General features: G+C 40.7%; 1 protein-coding gene across 5 annotated transcripts in view; it reads right to left on the bottom strand.

The window, feature by feature from the left end:
- Nucleotides 1–16,784, bottom strand: part of LOC132398415 (DENN domain-containing protein 5B-like) — a 288,937-nt gene that overhangs the window by 165,566 nt on the left and 106,587 nt on the right. For 2 of the 5 annotated variants that reach the window (XM_059977803.1, XM_059977805.1), the window contains exons 2-3: nt 3,017–3,088; nt 44–153 (exon numbers count right to left, since the gene is read on the bottom strand). The exons of 1 other annotated variant lie outside the window; for it this stretch is intronic. In XM_059977803.1, coding sequence (XP_059833786.1) covers nt 44–153; nt 3,017–3,088 — 182 coding nt within the window. The remainder of the gene's footprint in view (nt 1–43; nt 154–3,016; nt 3,089–16,784) is intronic. 2 more of the 5 variants (XM_059977804.1, XM_059977806.1) reach the window with 1 other exon arrangement.

Here is a 16,784-nt window from a genome sequence, read left to right as displayed (position 1 = left end):
TCACTGTACAGGAGCAAAGAAAACATTAAAATCCACAACTCACCATATTGACAGCATCTTGATCGAAAGGGTTGTACTCCACATTTTGAGGATAATGGGCTAACACTTTGGACTTGAAGGTTCTCCTCAATGGACTCTGATCAAAATTTTCCCCTATAAAATGAAAAGAGATGGTAAATTATGCAGGTCACCAGGAAATTGCCAGATTTTGGAAAGTGGATATGGTCTGGTTTAACGCGGGTAAAGCCCTCTTCACCACTGAGCACATCTACACGGAGCATGATCACAGGAAAGCAGTATCCATCATCAGGGACCCCCGCCACCCAGGTCACACTCTCTTCTCATTGCTGCCATCAGGAAGAAGAAGGTACAGGAGCCTCAGGACTCACATCACCAGGTTCAGGTTACCTTTCATCTACCAGGCTCTTGAACCAAAGGTGATAACTTCACTTGCCCCATCACTAAACTATTCCCACAACCCATGGACTCACTTTCAAGGACTGTACATTTCATGCTCTCAATAATTATTGCTTGTTTGTTTGTTTGTTTGTTTATTTATTTATTGTATTTGCAGTTTGTTATCTTTTTTTATCTTTTGCACACTGGTTGTAATCTTTTATTAATCTATTATGGTTATTGGATTTATTAAGTATGCCAACAAGAAAACGAATCTCAGGGTTGTGCATAGTGACGTAGATGTACGTACATTGATAATAAGTTTACTTTGAACTTTCAGCTCCAGTTAAATTACGAGCACCAGCAAATCGTGACTGTCAACTCACATCAGTGGGAAAACACCTTGCAAAGCTACTAGAAGACACCCATTTTGCTTTAAAGTTCTTTCACTTTAACTTTTCAAACAAGGAAGCATCATCTGGTTGAAAGGCCACTATATAACCTGCATATAGGTTTCAGTGTAGGCATAGATCACATCACTCAGTGCTGGATGGGATGGCAAAGTTTGGAACATTTCACGCCAACCTATTAGATATGCTGCACTTCAAGTAAGGTGAGCTCATAGTGTAGGCAGTGAGTTTACTTCCTGGCACAAAGCACACCAAGTTTTATGAGGATAACTTAAGGTTAAGATTTAGGAAATAACCATAAGTTTTTTTTTACTATAGTGGGGGCTTGCACAGTGAGTTTGCTTCTCTGACTTGTGTGTGGGTTGACAGATCAGCAGCATCAAAACAGGTTTGATGGTTGAGGTCAGATGAAACCAGAATGTGGTCCATTAATCCCCCCCCAAAAAATCAAACAGATGCATCTGAAGAGATTCCTTCACCCAGACAGCGGTGAGAATATGGAGATCACTACCTCGAGGTTTAACCAAGGTGAAAAGAATGGGGACATTTAAAGGAAAGCCAGATAAATGTAAGAGGCAATGAAGGATTTGTAGATGTCTGAGAAGGCATGTGGAGTGGACGAAATAGCCCATTTCTGTGGTAGAAAGGAGCTTTCCTACCTACCGCCAACACAGGGGTAATGGAAAGGCTCATCCAAACTTACCCATCACCAGCAACAGAGTTGTTTGTTAACGACAGCCTACCGGATAACTGGTTAGCGGCCAGTGCAAAGGACTGTTTTACAGACTGCATCTGCTCCGTCTGCTGTTGCATCATTACTACTGGACTCAAAGTGGGGCAAAGTGCTGAAGGGCAAACAATGGTCAACTTGAAATCTGGCTGTTGTCCTGTCATGTAAACACAGATGGGCAGTTGTTGGGTGAGAAGCCACTCAGCGTTTTAATTCTTTGATTGGATCATGCACCATGCAACAATGGTGGCACATTTTGTGGAGCTTCTGCCTCACGACTCCAGAAACACTGGTTCAATCCAGATCATCAGTTTACAAGTTCCTCCGATGAGCTTTTCCCTGAATGCTCACATCCCCCCCTCGCATCCACATGACGTGTGGGTTGGTAGGTTTAACTGACTACTGCAAAGTACCCTGTCATGCCGAGGTGGCTGGTGGGAGATTCAGGGAGGGATAATAATACTAATGCATGTGAGAATGGACTGTGGTGAAATTAAGTGGTGGGGTGGATCATCTTTATTGTGCCAAGAACTAGCATTGACTTGATGGGCTGAACAGCCTACACCAGCATCATAAGGAAGTATGACAAAACGGATGGATGCTTGGGAATCCTACATTAGGAAAATCACCAATATGGGGGAAGGGAGAGACATAACTCATATTCAACTCGGTCATTATGGACCATTCACTGAAATTGAAACCAATGATCACAAAAGATGAAAATACAGTAGAAGATATGAAACAATCTTTCGATGGAAATCAAAAATCTGAAATAAAATCAGAAAATGCTGGAAACACACAGCAGATCAGGCAGCATCTGTGGAAGGAGAAACAAGAGTTGATGTTTCAGGCCAAAGCACCTTTGTCAGAACTAAGGGTCCAGTGAAGGGTCTTTGTCCTGAAACATTATCTAGGCTGCTTCCTCACAGATACTACCCGTGTTTCCAAGATTTTAAGCAAGAATTTTTTCCAATGTCAATTGTATCTCACTCATTTTAAAACTTCCCACAATATTAGCGGATGTAATTAACAATCAACATATGCAGTCTAATTTGCTTTTACTAAAACACCAATTCAAGTTCATCAGATATATTCTTCAGCAAACCCACAGCCAGGCAGAACAAAGCAGATAAGGAAAGCATAGAGTCCCATCACCAACCAAGACAGTAATGTCCACCAAGGCAGCAAGTCCTCGAGAACCCCCCTGCCGTGACAAGAACTGTCTGTGGACAAAAAGCAAGCAAGGACGATATTGCTCTACACTAGTTGCAGAAGGAGGAAAGAGATCGAAGGAGATAGGTCTGACAATCAACTGCAGCAGCTGCACCATAGTAATTTACATAATTCCTGTCCAACTAGGAATGAAACACCAGCAGAGATTCCAATAAAATCTACAAAATTTGGAGAAGTAGAGGGAGGTTTATTTTGGAAAGGAAATAGAAAGCTAAGAGATCAGTTCCAGCTGTTTTCCACTCTTTACCTGAGGCTTTGTTAGGACATGGAGTTTCTTGGCTCCTGCCACACCGCTCTGCTTCTAGCCACTGGCATAGTGCTATACGACACAAATAAAGAGACAAAACTGCATGTCAAGGTAAATACAAAACAGAAAACAAGTTTCGAAGTGTGGTTAAGAACATGTCTCTGTAAACAAAGGTGGCAGTAGTATACATGGGACAAGCAAAACATTTGATCGAAACCATAACACAGACAAACTGAGATAGCCACATGCTATTAAGGATTTCATCATTGATTACATCTGTGGATCTCTGATTTAAAGAATGCCAACTTCCTCACTAGTTTCCATAAAACATTAAGCCACTGCAAGCCTCTGCTACAAATGGTTCCCAGACAAGGAGTTAACTTAATTTCCTTCATATCTTTCCCCACATCATTCTCTACAGACTTGAGGAAAGGTTGTTACTTTTTAATCTACAATCTTCTTTGAGGCTTCAGATCCCTTAACAATGATGCTGAAAACACATTACAGTTGCTAGGACTCAGTTCTGCCAATCAACTGCGGCTGCTTCAACTCACTGAGAGAAACCATTTAAACCAAGCTTGATTGCAATGGTTCCCAGTACGTAGCACAGTCATTGCCAGAAACAAACCATGAAATGACTCAGCTGCTTCTGCCTTCCCTTCGTAAAATTATAGGGCTTCAAAATGCATCTTTAAAGCTGTATATGAGCCCCTGTCATAACGGCCACACAATGTGTTTGGCCAGACAGGTTTCTGTTTAGACATTGCAATTTTGTTCACACTCACTTTCATTCCTGACTGCAACTCACTTGCATCTCTGGCTGCTGTTTCCATTGTTCTTTTAAATGTGAATTATGCTTCAGTTAGGAGCCATTTTTCAATACTTTCCTTTAAGATTCCACAAATTATACAATCTCTCAGTGCATCATTAAGCCTATCACTGAACTCACAATGCTCAGACAATTTCTTCAATTCAGTCAAATAATGTAAAATGGATTCCCCTTCCTTTTGATTCCAGTTATGAAACCTAAAGTGATCTGCAATCAACAACTGTTTTGGTTCTAAATGTTGCTAGATTATCTTCACAATATCAGCAAAGCTAATTTCGGCTGGTTTGGTTGGAGCAGAAATTTCTAAGTAAATTGTATGTTTATCTACCTATTGCACTCAGCAACACTGGCACGCATTTCACATTTGCTATTTCATTTGCTTCAAAATATTGTTCAGTTTGTTCAGTATTTCCCCAGATAGTTATCTGTTTTGCTATCAAACGTGTCTATCTTTCTGACATAGCCAGTCATTTCTGCTTTTTTATGTTTATTGTTATCATCACTAGGTACTCATTTTACGAACCCATAAATTTAATTCGTTTACTGCCTTTTTAAAAATTAACTAGATTGTCTCTATCCCTTTTTCAAAGAAACAAACTCTGCACATTCTTTTTAAATTCAAAACGTCACTCTCTCTCGTTCCCCTTCCAAAAAAAAATGTACAGCACTTCAATAGTTAGGTAGTTGACTCAGGTTCGTTTAACTTACTTGTTGTTGCTATTATGTTTTGTAACTCAAGAAACTAACTGAAAAGTAAATAAAGAAGCCGGGATGAACTTGTCTACTTTGTTTTACTTTAGCGAGGCATGTACATATGACTTGTTGATGTAATGACATACGCCATTCATGTACTTTTACATACAACCCATAATAAATTATGTAAACAAAGAATGCTCAAACAATATATTTACAATATTACTCAATTATTACTGAAATAATACATTTTCAACAAGTACCACTTTAAACAGAAGCTCTGCCTTGAATGTCTGATTGGGATTACCATGGTAGCAATGTCAGACTGTTGAATGAAGGAAACCTTCAGAAATTGAACATGCCAAATGCTGGTAATGATATAGTATATAAACCAACTGTAAACCCACTAAAATTTAATTACTTCTGAAACGACTGGGTGCTATAATCTTATAATGCCATAAGCCTTAAAGGCAGCATGGTGGGAAAAAGGAGGGTTTTTTTTCTCCAAACTTCAAAGCAGTTTAAATAGCAAATAGCTAGAGAACTGCATTATTAAGCTGTGTAACAGAAAGGCTTCCTGTACATAGACATCAAAGGAGAAAGAGGAAAATACAGCTTGCAAGAAATGAAAATTCAGTGTTGTCGTTGACAGTTTTAATGATGTTGCAGAATTTTTAAATGAGCAGTGAAATTCAATGTTTATGAAATGAAAGGGGTCAGCTGCCCTAGTCACTAATTAGGAAATCCTCAACATGAGCATTTCTCGACTCCCTGCCGGCAAACTGAATTATAATAACAACGTGTATTCATGTAGCATCTTTAACATGGTGATGGATCTGAAAAGAAAATCCTGATCAATACAGAGGAGTGTTTGGCCTTCACTAGTATGGGTCAGGAATGTGAATAATCGAAGGAGGTGGTGCAGAATTAGGTAGGTGAACTCCATGGAGCAGTTTGAATAGAAGAACTGTACTCAGTAGAACCATAAGTCTATAAAATATAGGAGCAGAATTACACCATTTGGCCCATTGAGTTTGTTCCGCCATTTCATCATGGCTGATCCAATTTTCCTCTCAGCCCCAATCTTCTCGCTGTATCCCTTCATGCCCTGACCAATCAAGAATCTATCAACCTTGGCCTTAATTACACATAAAGACTTAGTCTCCACAGCTGCCTGTGGCAAAGAATTCCATAGATTTGCCACTCCCTGGCTAAAAAGATTCCTCCTCATCTCCATTCTAAAAGGACACCCCTCTATTCTGAGGCTCTGCCCTGTGGTCTTAGACTCTCCCACCACAGGAAACATTCACTCCACATCCACTCTATCAAGGCCTTTCACCATTCAATAGGTTTCAGTGATGTCACCCTTCATTCTTCTGAATTCTAGTGAATACAGGCCCAGAGTTACCAAACATTCTTCATTTGACAAGCCATTCAATCCTTTTCAATCATTTTCATGAACCCTCCAGTTTCAGCACATCCTTTCTAAGATAAGGAGCCCAAAACTGCTCACAATACTCCAAGTGAGGCCTCACCAGTGCTTTATGAAGTCTCAACATTACATGCTTGCTTTTATATTCTAGTCCTCTTGAATGTCAGAAAGATGGGGGAATAAATGGATAGGACTGGACAGGTTAGATGCATGCAGAAGAATTTTAATTGAGCTTAAGAATATACAGCATATAAAATTATATTTAAAATGAAAGTATCTTTATTTTGTTATCTCAAGTTCCTCTAAACAAGTTCAAGGAACTCATTCACATTGACACTTGAGGCGACAAGTGATCTTGGGAATGGAATACTGAGTGTAATAAGGGCGTTGGCTGCTCAGGGCCTGGACTCACTGGATGTTTGAAAAATAAGAGGGGGAGGATCTCATTGAAACCTAACGAATATTGAAAGACCTAAACAGAGTGAACTTGGAGAGGATGTTTTCTATAGTTGGGGAGTCTAGGACAAGTGGGCACAGCCTCAGAATACAAAAATGTCCCCAAGACACAGAGATGAGGAGGAATTTCTTTAGTCAGAGGATGGTGAATTTGTGGAATTAATTGCTACAGATTGAACTGAATTGAATTGAATGATCTTTATTGTCATTATACATAGATACAATGAAACTCTGTTTGGCTTCCTCTCAGGCAATCAAACAAAGCGAAAGATAAAAACAAGACAGTAATAGAAAAACAGTACTAAATAGATAAGTAGCAGAAAATAAGTTGCAGCAGCACCAGATTATCACAGTAATGCACAAAGTGCCGTCAGTGCAAGTATTTGAGTGCTTGTGTGTGCGTGTGTGTGCTCACAGTTTCAGTCGTTGTTCTGTGGGAGTGGTGTGATGGAGGCCACAGCTCTGGGGTAGAAGCTGTTCCTCAGTCTATTTGTTCTGGCTTTTAGTGTCCCGAACCTTTTGCTGGATGGCAGCGAGTCAAACAGGGAGTGGCTGGGGTGTGTGGTGTCTCTGGTTATGCTGATTGCTTTCCTCCTGAGTCTGCTGGAGGGGTATATTTAAAGTGGAGATTGACAGGCTCTTTATCAGTAAGGGTACCAAAGGTTACAGGGAGATGATAGGGGAATGGGTTCAAGAAGGATAATAAATCAACCATGATGGAATGGTGGAGCAAACCCAACAGGCCAATTGGCCTATTTCCGCTTCTAAGTCTTAAGGTCTTACGGACAAAGAATGGTGAATGGGCACCTCTGCTAGACACCTGCATGCTCCTTCACCTGTCAAAATTCATACACAGTAATACCTGCTAGATCCACTGCCTCTACGTGCTCCTGCCCCTCCAAACATCCCTTCATACCTTGACTCCATTCTGACTTCCCTTGTTCATTCCCTTCCTACCTACATCCAGGATACTTCTCACTCTGCCACATTTTGATAGTTTCCAGTGCCTTCTCAATTTCAGCATGGACATCTGGTCGCTACCCCATACCTTAACCCCCAACAAGAAGGCCTTAGGCTCCTCCGCTTTTTACTGGAACTCAATCCCAACAGTTCCCCTTCACTAACATTCTCGTCCAACTGGCAGATCTTGTTCCTACGGTCAACTACTTCATTTTTTGATTCCTCTTACTTTCTACATAACAAAGGTATAGTACTCACATGGGCTCAGACTTTTGGTTGGTTACAGAGAGCACCTTGAATAAATCTGTATTGCTAATCGACACATCAATTCAATGACCCTTATCTGGGGAGGTTAAGTGGAGATGTACAGTTCTGTGCAGACGTCTTAGGCATATCCATAGGGCTAGACTCTTGCTGAGTACTGTATTTGTTAACATGGAGTGGACAGTGAGTTTGTAAATTTGGCAGGAGCAAAGTATGTGGAGAATGGTGAGCTTGGAGCATCATGGGAAGAATGTGGGACAGGTGGCAGAGAAGGAGTGCCGGGGAAGGGGTGGCATGGGTACAGACACATCCAATCCAGAGAAAACAGGCGAAGTCATTTGATTCCAAACAAATGGTTTATTGATCATTACAAAATGTCTCCCTGGTGCTTTCTGCTCCCCCTCCTCTCCCTTTCCCAATCATGATTCCCCTCTCTCTGCCCCCTTCTCACTCTCAGTCTGCAATTGAGACCCACATCAGAATCACACTCATCATCATTCACACGTCATGAAATTTGCTTTTGCAGCAGTACAGTGCAATGCATTAAGTTACTATAGTACCGTGCAAAAGTCTCAGGCACCCTGGCTGTCTATATATGCCTAAGGTTTTTTCACAGTATTGTACTCTGTAAACAAGTTAGTTCTAGATAAAATCTGCACTCTATAAACTCCCACATACTGCAGTCAACGTATACAACCTGAATGTCTGTGTTATATTCTACATCATTTTCACTGTTCAGCAAGTTACAAAACTTTTGTATGGATGTACGCACATTCTGTGGCCACTTTACTAGGTACAGCTGTACACCTGCTCATTAATGCAAATATCTAATAAGCCAATTATGTGGCAGCAACTCAAAGCACAAAAGCATGCAGACATGGTCAAGAGGTTTCATTGCGGTTCAGACCAAACATTAGAATGAGATGTTTCCTCCAGCTGCTCTGGTTACCTACCACAATCCAAAGGTGTATCAGTTACTAAGTTAATTGGTCATAGCAAATTGTCCTGTGATTAGGCTCAGTGGGTCAAACGGACCTATTCCATGCTGTATCTCTAAGTAATAATAAATGCGACTTTGACTGTGGGATGATTGTTGGTGTCAGACAGTCTCTACAGTTTACAGAGAATTGTGTGAAAAACAAAAAAAATGAGTGGCTGTTCTGTGAGAGAAAACAGTTTGCTAATGCGATAGGTCAGGGGAGAATGGCCAGACTGATTCAAGCTGACAGGAAGGGGACAGTAACTCAAATAATGCATTACAAGAGGTGTGCAGAAGAGCATCTTCAAACCTTGAAGTGGGTGGGCTACAGCAGAAGGCCACACTGGATTCCATTCCTATGGCCACTTTATTAGGTACACTTCTGGATCTAACAAAGCGGCCACTGGGTGTAAGTTTATACAAAGCACCAACACCAAACAAAGTTGGAAATACTCAAGCTAAAAATAACGACATTGCAGCAAAACAGTTTCTTCCTCCCACACCATCCCATACTGAATTCACACGCTCTTGTTTTTCACTTAGTAAGCAATGAACTTTATTTATGAGCACTGGGTCCTGCCCCACCAAACAACCAGTGCAGATTTGGCCTGGTGATCTCAGTTTTCTTTAGACCAGTACTGCATTGATTTGGTTTTCTAATGAATTTCTTTAAGGTCAGTCTAGATAGAGTGTGTTCTTTCCTTTGGAGTTGCACAGTCCAGATTTTGTACAGTGCACATTTTGACAAGATCTGTACATCTATAGTGAGGTGTTGGGTCAGTACATTCCTATCTAGAGCAGTGAGATCAATTTCAACTAGACTACTGCAGTATAGATTAAGAATGCTTTTGTCAAAATCTTACATAGATCTGCTTTGTATGTCTAGTCTGACGCTGCTAGTTATTATTTCTCCTTCATGTATTCATAGGTAAAGATTTGTCATATTTATAGCTTATGCACTGTCTTGACCAAATTTTTTCATTTGGACTTCAACACTAAAATAGATCATCTGTTAATTGGTGCTTAGAGCCCTCGATATGTCTAAGTTCCCATCTTACAACAATGACTGCACATTAAGAATACTTTAGAGTCAAATCGCATAGAAACAGGCCCTTCAGCCCATCACATCCATGCCGACCATCTATAATGCCCATCTATAGTAATTCCATTATTCTGTAGATTTCTATGTTCATCTGAGTACTACTTTAATGTTGTGGATATTTTTCCCTCTACCCATTTAAGCAATGTATTCCTGATTCTGGGTGAAAATAAGTTCTTCCCATATCCCCTCTAAACTTCTTACTCCTTACCCTAACTTTCCCTTTACCTTTAAACAGATTTGCTTCAAGGCAAAGTTATTGACCATTTCCTCTAAATGGTGGATTCCAGTGGATTCTCTAAATGGTCCTCTAAATGGTGGATTCCAGTGAATTGGGGCAGTCGCTTATTTGGAACAGATAAGAACAAAAAGTAATTGAGAAAACAGCTGCAAGTCCCTTCACTGATTTGGGACAATATGCCACCTAATTGGAAAAGGAGGCTGGTGCTGAACAGTTTCTAACAAGTCAGTCACGTGCACTTGTGCGGCCATTATACACTACACCATGCTTAGAGCAAAACATTTTTAAATAGTATCAGCAGCATGTGTCTATGTTCAAAAAATAAAATGATTTTTTTCACTGATAGTTGGTGAGAAATAAGTAACAAGACAATTCAGAAATGTTTGGCTCACTGTAGTTTCATGCATTCAGGCTTGGAGATGCCAGAAAAGGCCAGGAGTGAAAATTAAATGATCTCACTGCTTCAACAAGTTAGGAACATCAAAGAATTTGAAGGTTTCGACAATCATCTTGAAAGTTACAATGAAAATAAAGATTTGGAGAATGCAATCATTGAAATAACTGTATGAATGCAGTCCATTATCTGCATTAGGTGTCTGTGCTGATTTTATTCATTTACAGTCGATCAAAAGAACATGGCATCGTACACTGGATAGCTCCTCCATCGATAACTATTAGGAACTACTACACAGTTTTATAGTACTGTAGTCGTATTGGTAGTGTTCTAATTTGTTCTGTATTTCAATTAAATATATAATGTATTACTCAGTTAAATAGTAGTTTGTCTCTTTTATACATTCTTAAATTACTTCCATGAAACATTGGCTAATTGGGACAGCTACTTAATTAAGACAAAATGTACTGGTCCCGATGTGTCCCAGTCCACTATATTTAACAATTTCATATATATCAGGTCCTCTTTCAGTCTCCTCCCCTTCAAGGGAAGCAAACCCATGTTAACCAGTCTCTCCTCATAACTGTAACACCCCATTCCAGGCTACTTGCAGTGAATCTCCTCTGCAGCTCCTCCAAATGTAATCACATCCTCCCTTTCAGTGTGGTGACAGGAACTGTACAAAATACTCTTAACTGAGGTCTAGCCAACGTTTTAGCTAGTTGTACGATGACCTCCTGCTTTTGACCTCCATGCTCATATGATGAGACAAGTATACCATATTTCACTATGAGTAAAGTAATGTGGGATGTTCAGAGTGTGGGAAAGATGTCACATAATTACAATTCATTTTTTTTGTACTTCCCCTCCCCCTTCAGTCCCAACTCAATACTTTCCCAGCTGGCATTATCCCACAGATTTTGGTGAACAAATTCCTTTCTCAGAACAGATCCTCCACAAACAAGAAAGCTCACCAATACTTCTACTTTCTGAGAATGCTGAAGACAGCTGGTCAATGTACACCAAAGTCAAGACCTTTGACAGATGTACAGTAGACATGGTGTATTACTGTGCAGTATGAAAAAGGCGGACAGGAGGGGTCAACAACAGATAGTTAGAAGTGCCTATTGCCAGCACAAGCCCACCTTCACCCATTAGCCCACTACATCTACATTAACTGCAGTTACTTTATGTTCATACTACCAGTCTATGAATGTAACATTTACTTGTACTTCGTGTTTTATAGGATTTATTTCACATTTACGTTCATTTTGTTCTTTTGCTTAATGTCTTTTTTCTGCTGCATCTGGTCTGGAGTAACATTCATTTTGTTCTCCTTTACAGTTGGCATAAATAATCTTGAATCTAGAACAATATTAAATGATTGCTTTTAAAGACATTCCTTCAGTTCTTCTGCCATGGCCACAGTCACTCAGCCTTGTTCCAGTAGCATTTATCATGAAGGACCCTCCCCAGTGATTGCATTTCCAATACAAAAAAGTCACTCATTCATTAACCCCCTGAACTTTGAACTTCATTAATCAATTTGACACACTGCAATAATTCCTCAGCTACCTTTCAAAGCTGATGCCTAAAATTCCAGGCATCCCTTTGATGATTCATGACCTATACTGGGATTAACACATGTCAAATTAGAATGACATGGGCTCCCCATGTACTTTGACAATTGATTATCAGCATTACCTCAACAAGAATAATCAGGGTCTAATCAACAATGACACACAAATCAGTTCTCCCTTTATTAAACTGTGCCCTTTCCTACTGTCACCATATCCTAACTCCAATTAGCTTCCAATTGTCTACAGCAAATTCCAGCTGCTCAGCTTCACCTGGGGATCTAGTTCAAATCTTTCTGTCTGCATTCGGCCAACTCCTGCCCTCTAGATTAACTACCAGGTTTAACAGCTGCAGATTCACAATTACTCCTTATTGCTACATCCCAACTAAATAATAACTAGCTGGTAAACACCTGAAAACTAAAATGACCATTTATGCAAAGAGGATAATGCTAACAAGGGAAGCCCAGCAATGATTCACCCAAATTTCTCCAACTACTGTATCTCCTGTCCACTGTCTAATGTGCATTCAAATCCAAATTAGAATGGAGAGAAGCAGGCTACACCTAAATATCACCTAAATTTGTACCTGAAATATTCTAATGAAGGTCATTCACCATCCTGTTGCACCAGACTCATCATCAATGAGCAACGCATTCATAATTCAGGAAATATATTTCTCAGCAAAAATCATCCCAGCATGTTTTTACAGCATAGACAACCTTATCTAAAGATTAGTTGCACTAGGGCAGACGTGTTCCAATCAGTCCTATAAGCCTGCTCACCTAGATAATGACCGATTTGTAGTCAACTCTCTCTGCCTGCAGGTCAGTCTATGCATAATTCATTCAACTCCATCTAGAACCTATGTTCATAGCTACTTGTAAACAAATTTCAAGCTTCCCAAGTTCTAAAGAGGCACCTGATTTCACTCCACTGCTAACTGGCTTGACTCAGTATTTGTGCCTTTCACATCTTCAGGATACCACGATAAGAGAACTTGCAACAGCGAGCAAATATTGAAAGAGGTGGCAATGTTCAATGCTGCTTGTTTGCCTTATATGATGGAGACTTCCGCAGCACTTCTTTGATAAAAGATCTACAGAAATAGCTATTAACTTAAATGCAGACTAGAACTCTTTTACTTAATTATCTTCTAAAATCAGTACAGCAATCTGTACCAGAAATGGGAATACAGTAAAGTGTGACCGTGGTACAATTAACTTTAACAATCTGTCCTCTTTGATCGTATAGCACACCCAGCCATGCAGTCACAGATTATATGCTACACAGGGTAAGGCAGTAATAGAGAATTGTTATTGTAAATCAATGGTATACAAGACTTTTAACAGAAATAGCAAAACTTGGTACAGGTCTGTTATTGTACAACACACAGTATATGCATGAGTGAAATGTAGCAAGTATAACGAGTACCCTGCTGTTGTGGACAGGCCTGTCACTGTATACGCTGTGGGACAGGAGGGGCCTACGCATACCTGAGAGGCCCAGTTCCAACATCACATGTTACACAGTGACTAGCTTGCACTCATGTTGTACAGCGACAAATCAATGCACAGTGACGTTCAGCATCTGACCTGTCCCACCAATGGTCCTGATGAAGAGTCTTGGCTCGAAACATCAACTGTTTACTCTTTTTCCATGGATGTTGCCTGGCCTGCTGAGTTCCTCCACCATTTTGTGCGTGTTGCTTTGGATTTCTAGCATCTGCAGATTTTCAGTTGCAGCGATATGCTACTAGTGGGGACAGGTCAATCACTAAATACATTGGGATACACCACTGGCCAGAAGCTGGACATCACTGAGCATGGAACTGTCAATGTACAAGTTAGTCACTGTGTAATGTGTACTGAAATGTTGGAGACTAGCCTCTCACTGTACAACACTGGGATATGATGCTAATTGGTATAGATAAATCACAATACAATTGAGGTCCAGATCAGTCACATGTGGTAACTGTTCTGTCACAATAAAGTTAAGTTGTTTCGCTATTTTATTGGTAGACACTAGACTTCCACAAACAAGTGGGATGCGGTTCAGAAAGGTTCAGGTTGGTTACTGAATAAGTGGGATCGAGCTGCTGGTTACAGTCAATGATAGTACAACAAAAGAAAGCTGTGCTGTGGGTATGGAGCTGTACTTTATGAACAATGGGGTACAGTGCTCAAGGCGACAGGTATGTAACTGATCAAGGAGCAACTTTATTTCCCATATACATTTACATGTACTTGGAGTTTGCTCGGTGCTGTTTCCGGGGCGTGACATGCAATAACAACATTCAACAATTATAAAGAATAAAGGATCCTATAGAAATAAAAGTTAGAGGTTAAAGGATGGACATGGAATAAATATATAAATATTATCATCTATCTACAATATGAACAGCTTTTGAAAAGTGGCTTAAAGTGTCCATAGTGGAAAGCAGTGACGGGGTGTCACAGTAGCATTATGGTTAGCACAGTGCATTACAGTACAGGTGACCTGGGTTCAATTCCAGCCGCTGCCTGTAGGGAGTTTGTACAGTCTCCCCGTTTCCTCCAGCTGCTCTGCTTTCCTCCCACAGTGTAAAGACATATTGGTTGGTAGGTTGACTGGTCATTGTAAATCATCCGGTGATTCAGCTAGGATTAAATAGGGCGGTCCAGATGGGCCTGTTTCATACTGTACCCCAATAAATTTTTAAAAAGTAATAAATACAGGGGTGGGAGGGGTTTGAACAGGAATGGTTGATCAGATTAACTGCCGGGGGGGGGAAGAAACTTTTAGGATGACTTGAAGGTTTTGTTCCAATAGCCCAATAGAGCTTTCCTTTTGGGAAAGGCAGTTTGCTGGGTGGGTGGTGACTTTTCCTGCCCACTTGGACAAATACAGAAACTGCAGTGATGGTCAGCTGCAGCCAATGACCTTTCCGGTTGATATGACAGATCAGTATAGTTTTTGTATACCTCGAGAGGATGCTGCATCAAACCAGTGTAAGAAAACTGCACAAGGGCGTACGCTCCTGACCCTTGCAGCCCTCACCCACATCAACCTATGCCTTCACAGAAAGAGACGGCCAGTTCATTCCATCTGATGGATGCAAATGTGCCGAGGAGCAAAAAGCATAGACTGAGCCTGTCAAACACCCAACCGTCAGTACTTCATAACTGCAGAAAGATAAAGTTCGCATGGTTGGCTTGATCTGGCTCAGAGTTGACATCAGCAGTGTCACTTCCCACAAGATACTACACATTCCTATGCTTGAAAGGAATGGTGATCAGAAATAGCTGAAGGCTTCAATATACTGTCATGGATTTGACCTTGACACAAGTTTGTTGAAAGGCAGACAGTGCATGCTGGCTGCATACCTCAAGGTGGTATTTAGGGAAGAAAGATCTGCTGTCTGTCGGTGTTAGTTCCTTTATATAGCTGCAGCCAGAATGAGAATTGTTGCATCTCTGTGTGGACTGCATGAAGTAGACAGAAGCGAGTCCCAAAAATAGAGCAGGAGAAAGTGGGTCAAAGGGAAAGGCTTAGAAATGCTCAACAGAACAAGACTCATGCCTGCATCTGCTATTCTTTACCTGACCTACAAAGGCAAGCTAAAGCATCTTAAATTTGCACAAATGATCGTGCGTTGCTAACTGACCATATGTTCTTGAGGAGACCTATTTCTGAAGCTTGCACTCCGAGATAATAATTTGATTATTATTACAATCGGTCTTTACTGCTCTCTTTTTCCAGACACCGGTTGAGATGGTCTTCACTGCCCATCAGTCCATGCGACCGTTCTTCATTAGAAAGTGCTGGCCATAATTGCTGGGCTGCTGCTCAATACTCGGATTAGCATAACTATACTTGTTTCATTTGCTAGCTTTTTCCACCAGCAATCAATGGCCACTGACCAGGAGCAGCAACCCCAGTCTGATTTATGACATCCCACCAACCTTGAGGGTCAGTTCTCCCACTCCAACTTGTTCTGATCAACTAATACTGAAATCTTTGCAGTTAGTGGCTCAGCATTGTGCTGCTCTGCTCTTCATGGGTAAAGCCTTCTTGTCCAAACTCTTCCATGTTCTTTTTGTGCAAATGTCATTCCTCATCAATCTCCCAAGAGTCCATTCAGCCCACCATATGTAGTAACCCTACCTAACCAGCCATGGATTCAAGCTGAAATAGACAATGGCAAAGCTATGGAGACAGTGAAGAATTAAGAACACCACCAGGGAAACTACCCAACCAACTGCCTGCTTGGGAGAGGTGATATTGCCTACAAGTTTGGGTAATGTTTGAAAGCAAACATCATTGGTTTCATTGGTTCATTATAAGGAAAGTTTATCATTTCTGAAGTATCCCGTCAGGTTATCAAGCACCCTTTTTCCATTGAAGTGCAAGGCCGGTTACTGAGACAACATATTTGTTCAGAATTCCAAGTTTGAGAATCTTGGAGTGCAATCAATATGGAATACGTGATGGCCAAGAATGAAGAGGGAGAAGCTGAAGATTCTGGAGTGAGACTTGATCCTCAGTGGAAAGTGAGTGCTGAATGAACTCACAGGCAGCAATATTTTGGCACTGAAAACTTGACAGACTTTTCTAAGATCCAAAATCAAGACCAAAATCTCCATACAATAAAACTCACTAATGCAAAAGGAGGAGCAGACATGGAGCATGATTTGATTGAGACCACCAAGGACAGACAAAAGATGAGACAGGCCAGAAGTGAAACCACCACTAATGGTCTTCCAGAGACTCAATGGGATGCCACCTTTCTTTACTTGGGATGATTTTGCAAACATATTTAAAACACCGGATGACGTGCAGGACATGTTGAAACAGCGGAACAA

This window comes from Hypanus sabinus, chromosome 8 (genome assembly GCF_030144855.1).
Source record: "Hypanus sabinus isolate sHypSab1 chromosome 8, sHypSab1.hap1, whole genome shotgun sequence".
In the NCBI taxonomy this organism is placed as follows: Eukaryota; Metazoa; Chordata; class Chondrichthyes; order Myliobatiformes; family Dasyatidae; genus Hypanus; species Hypanus sabinus.
Note: the sequence above shows the minus strand (reverse complement) of the source record. Positions and strands in the feature narration are given on the sequence as shown.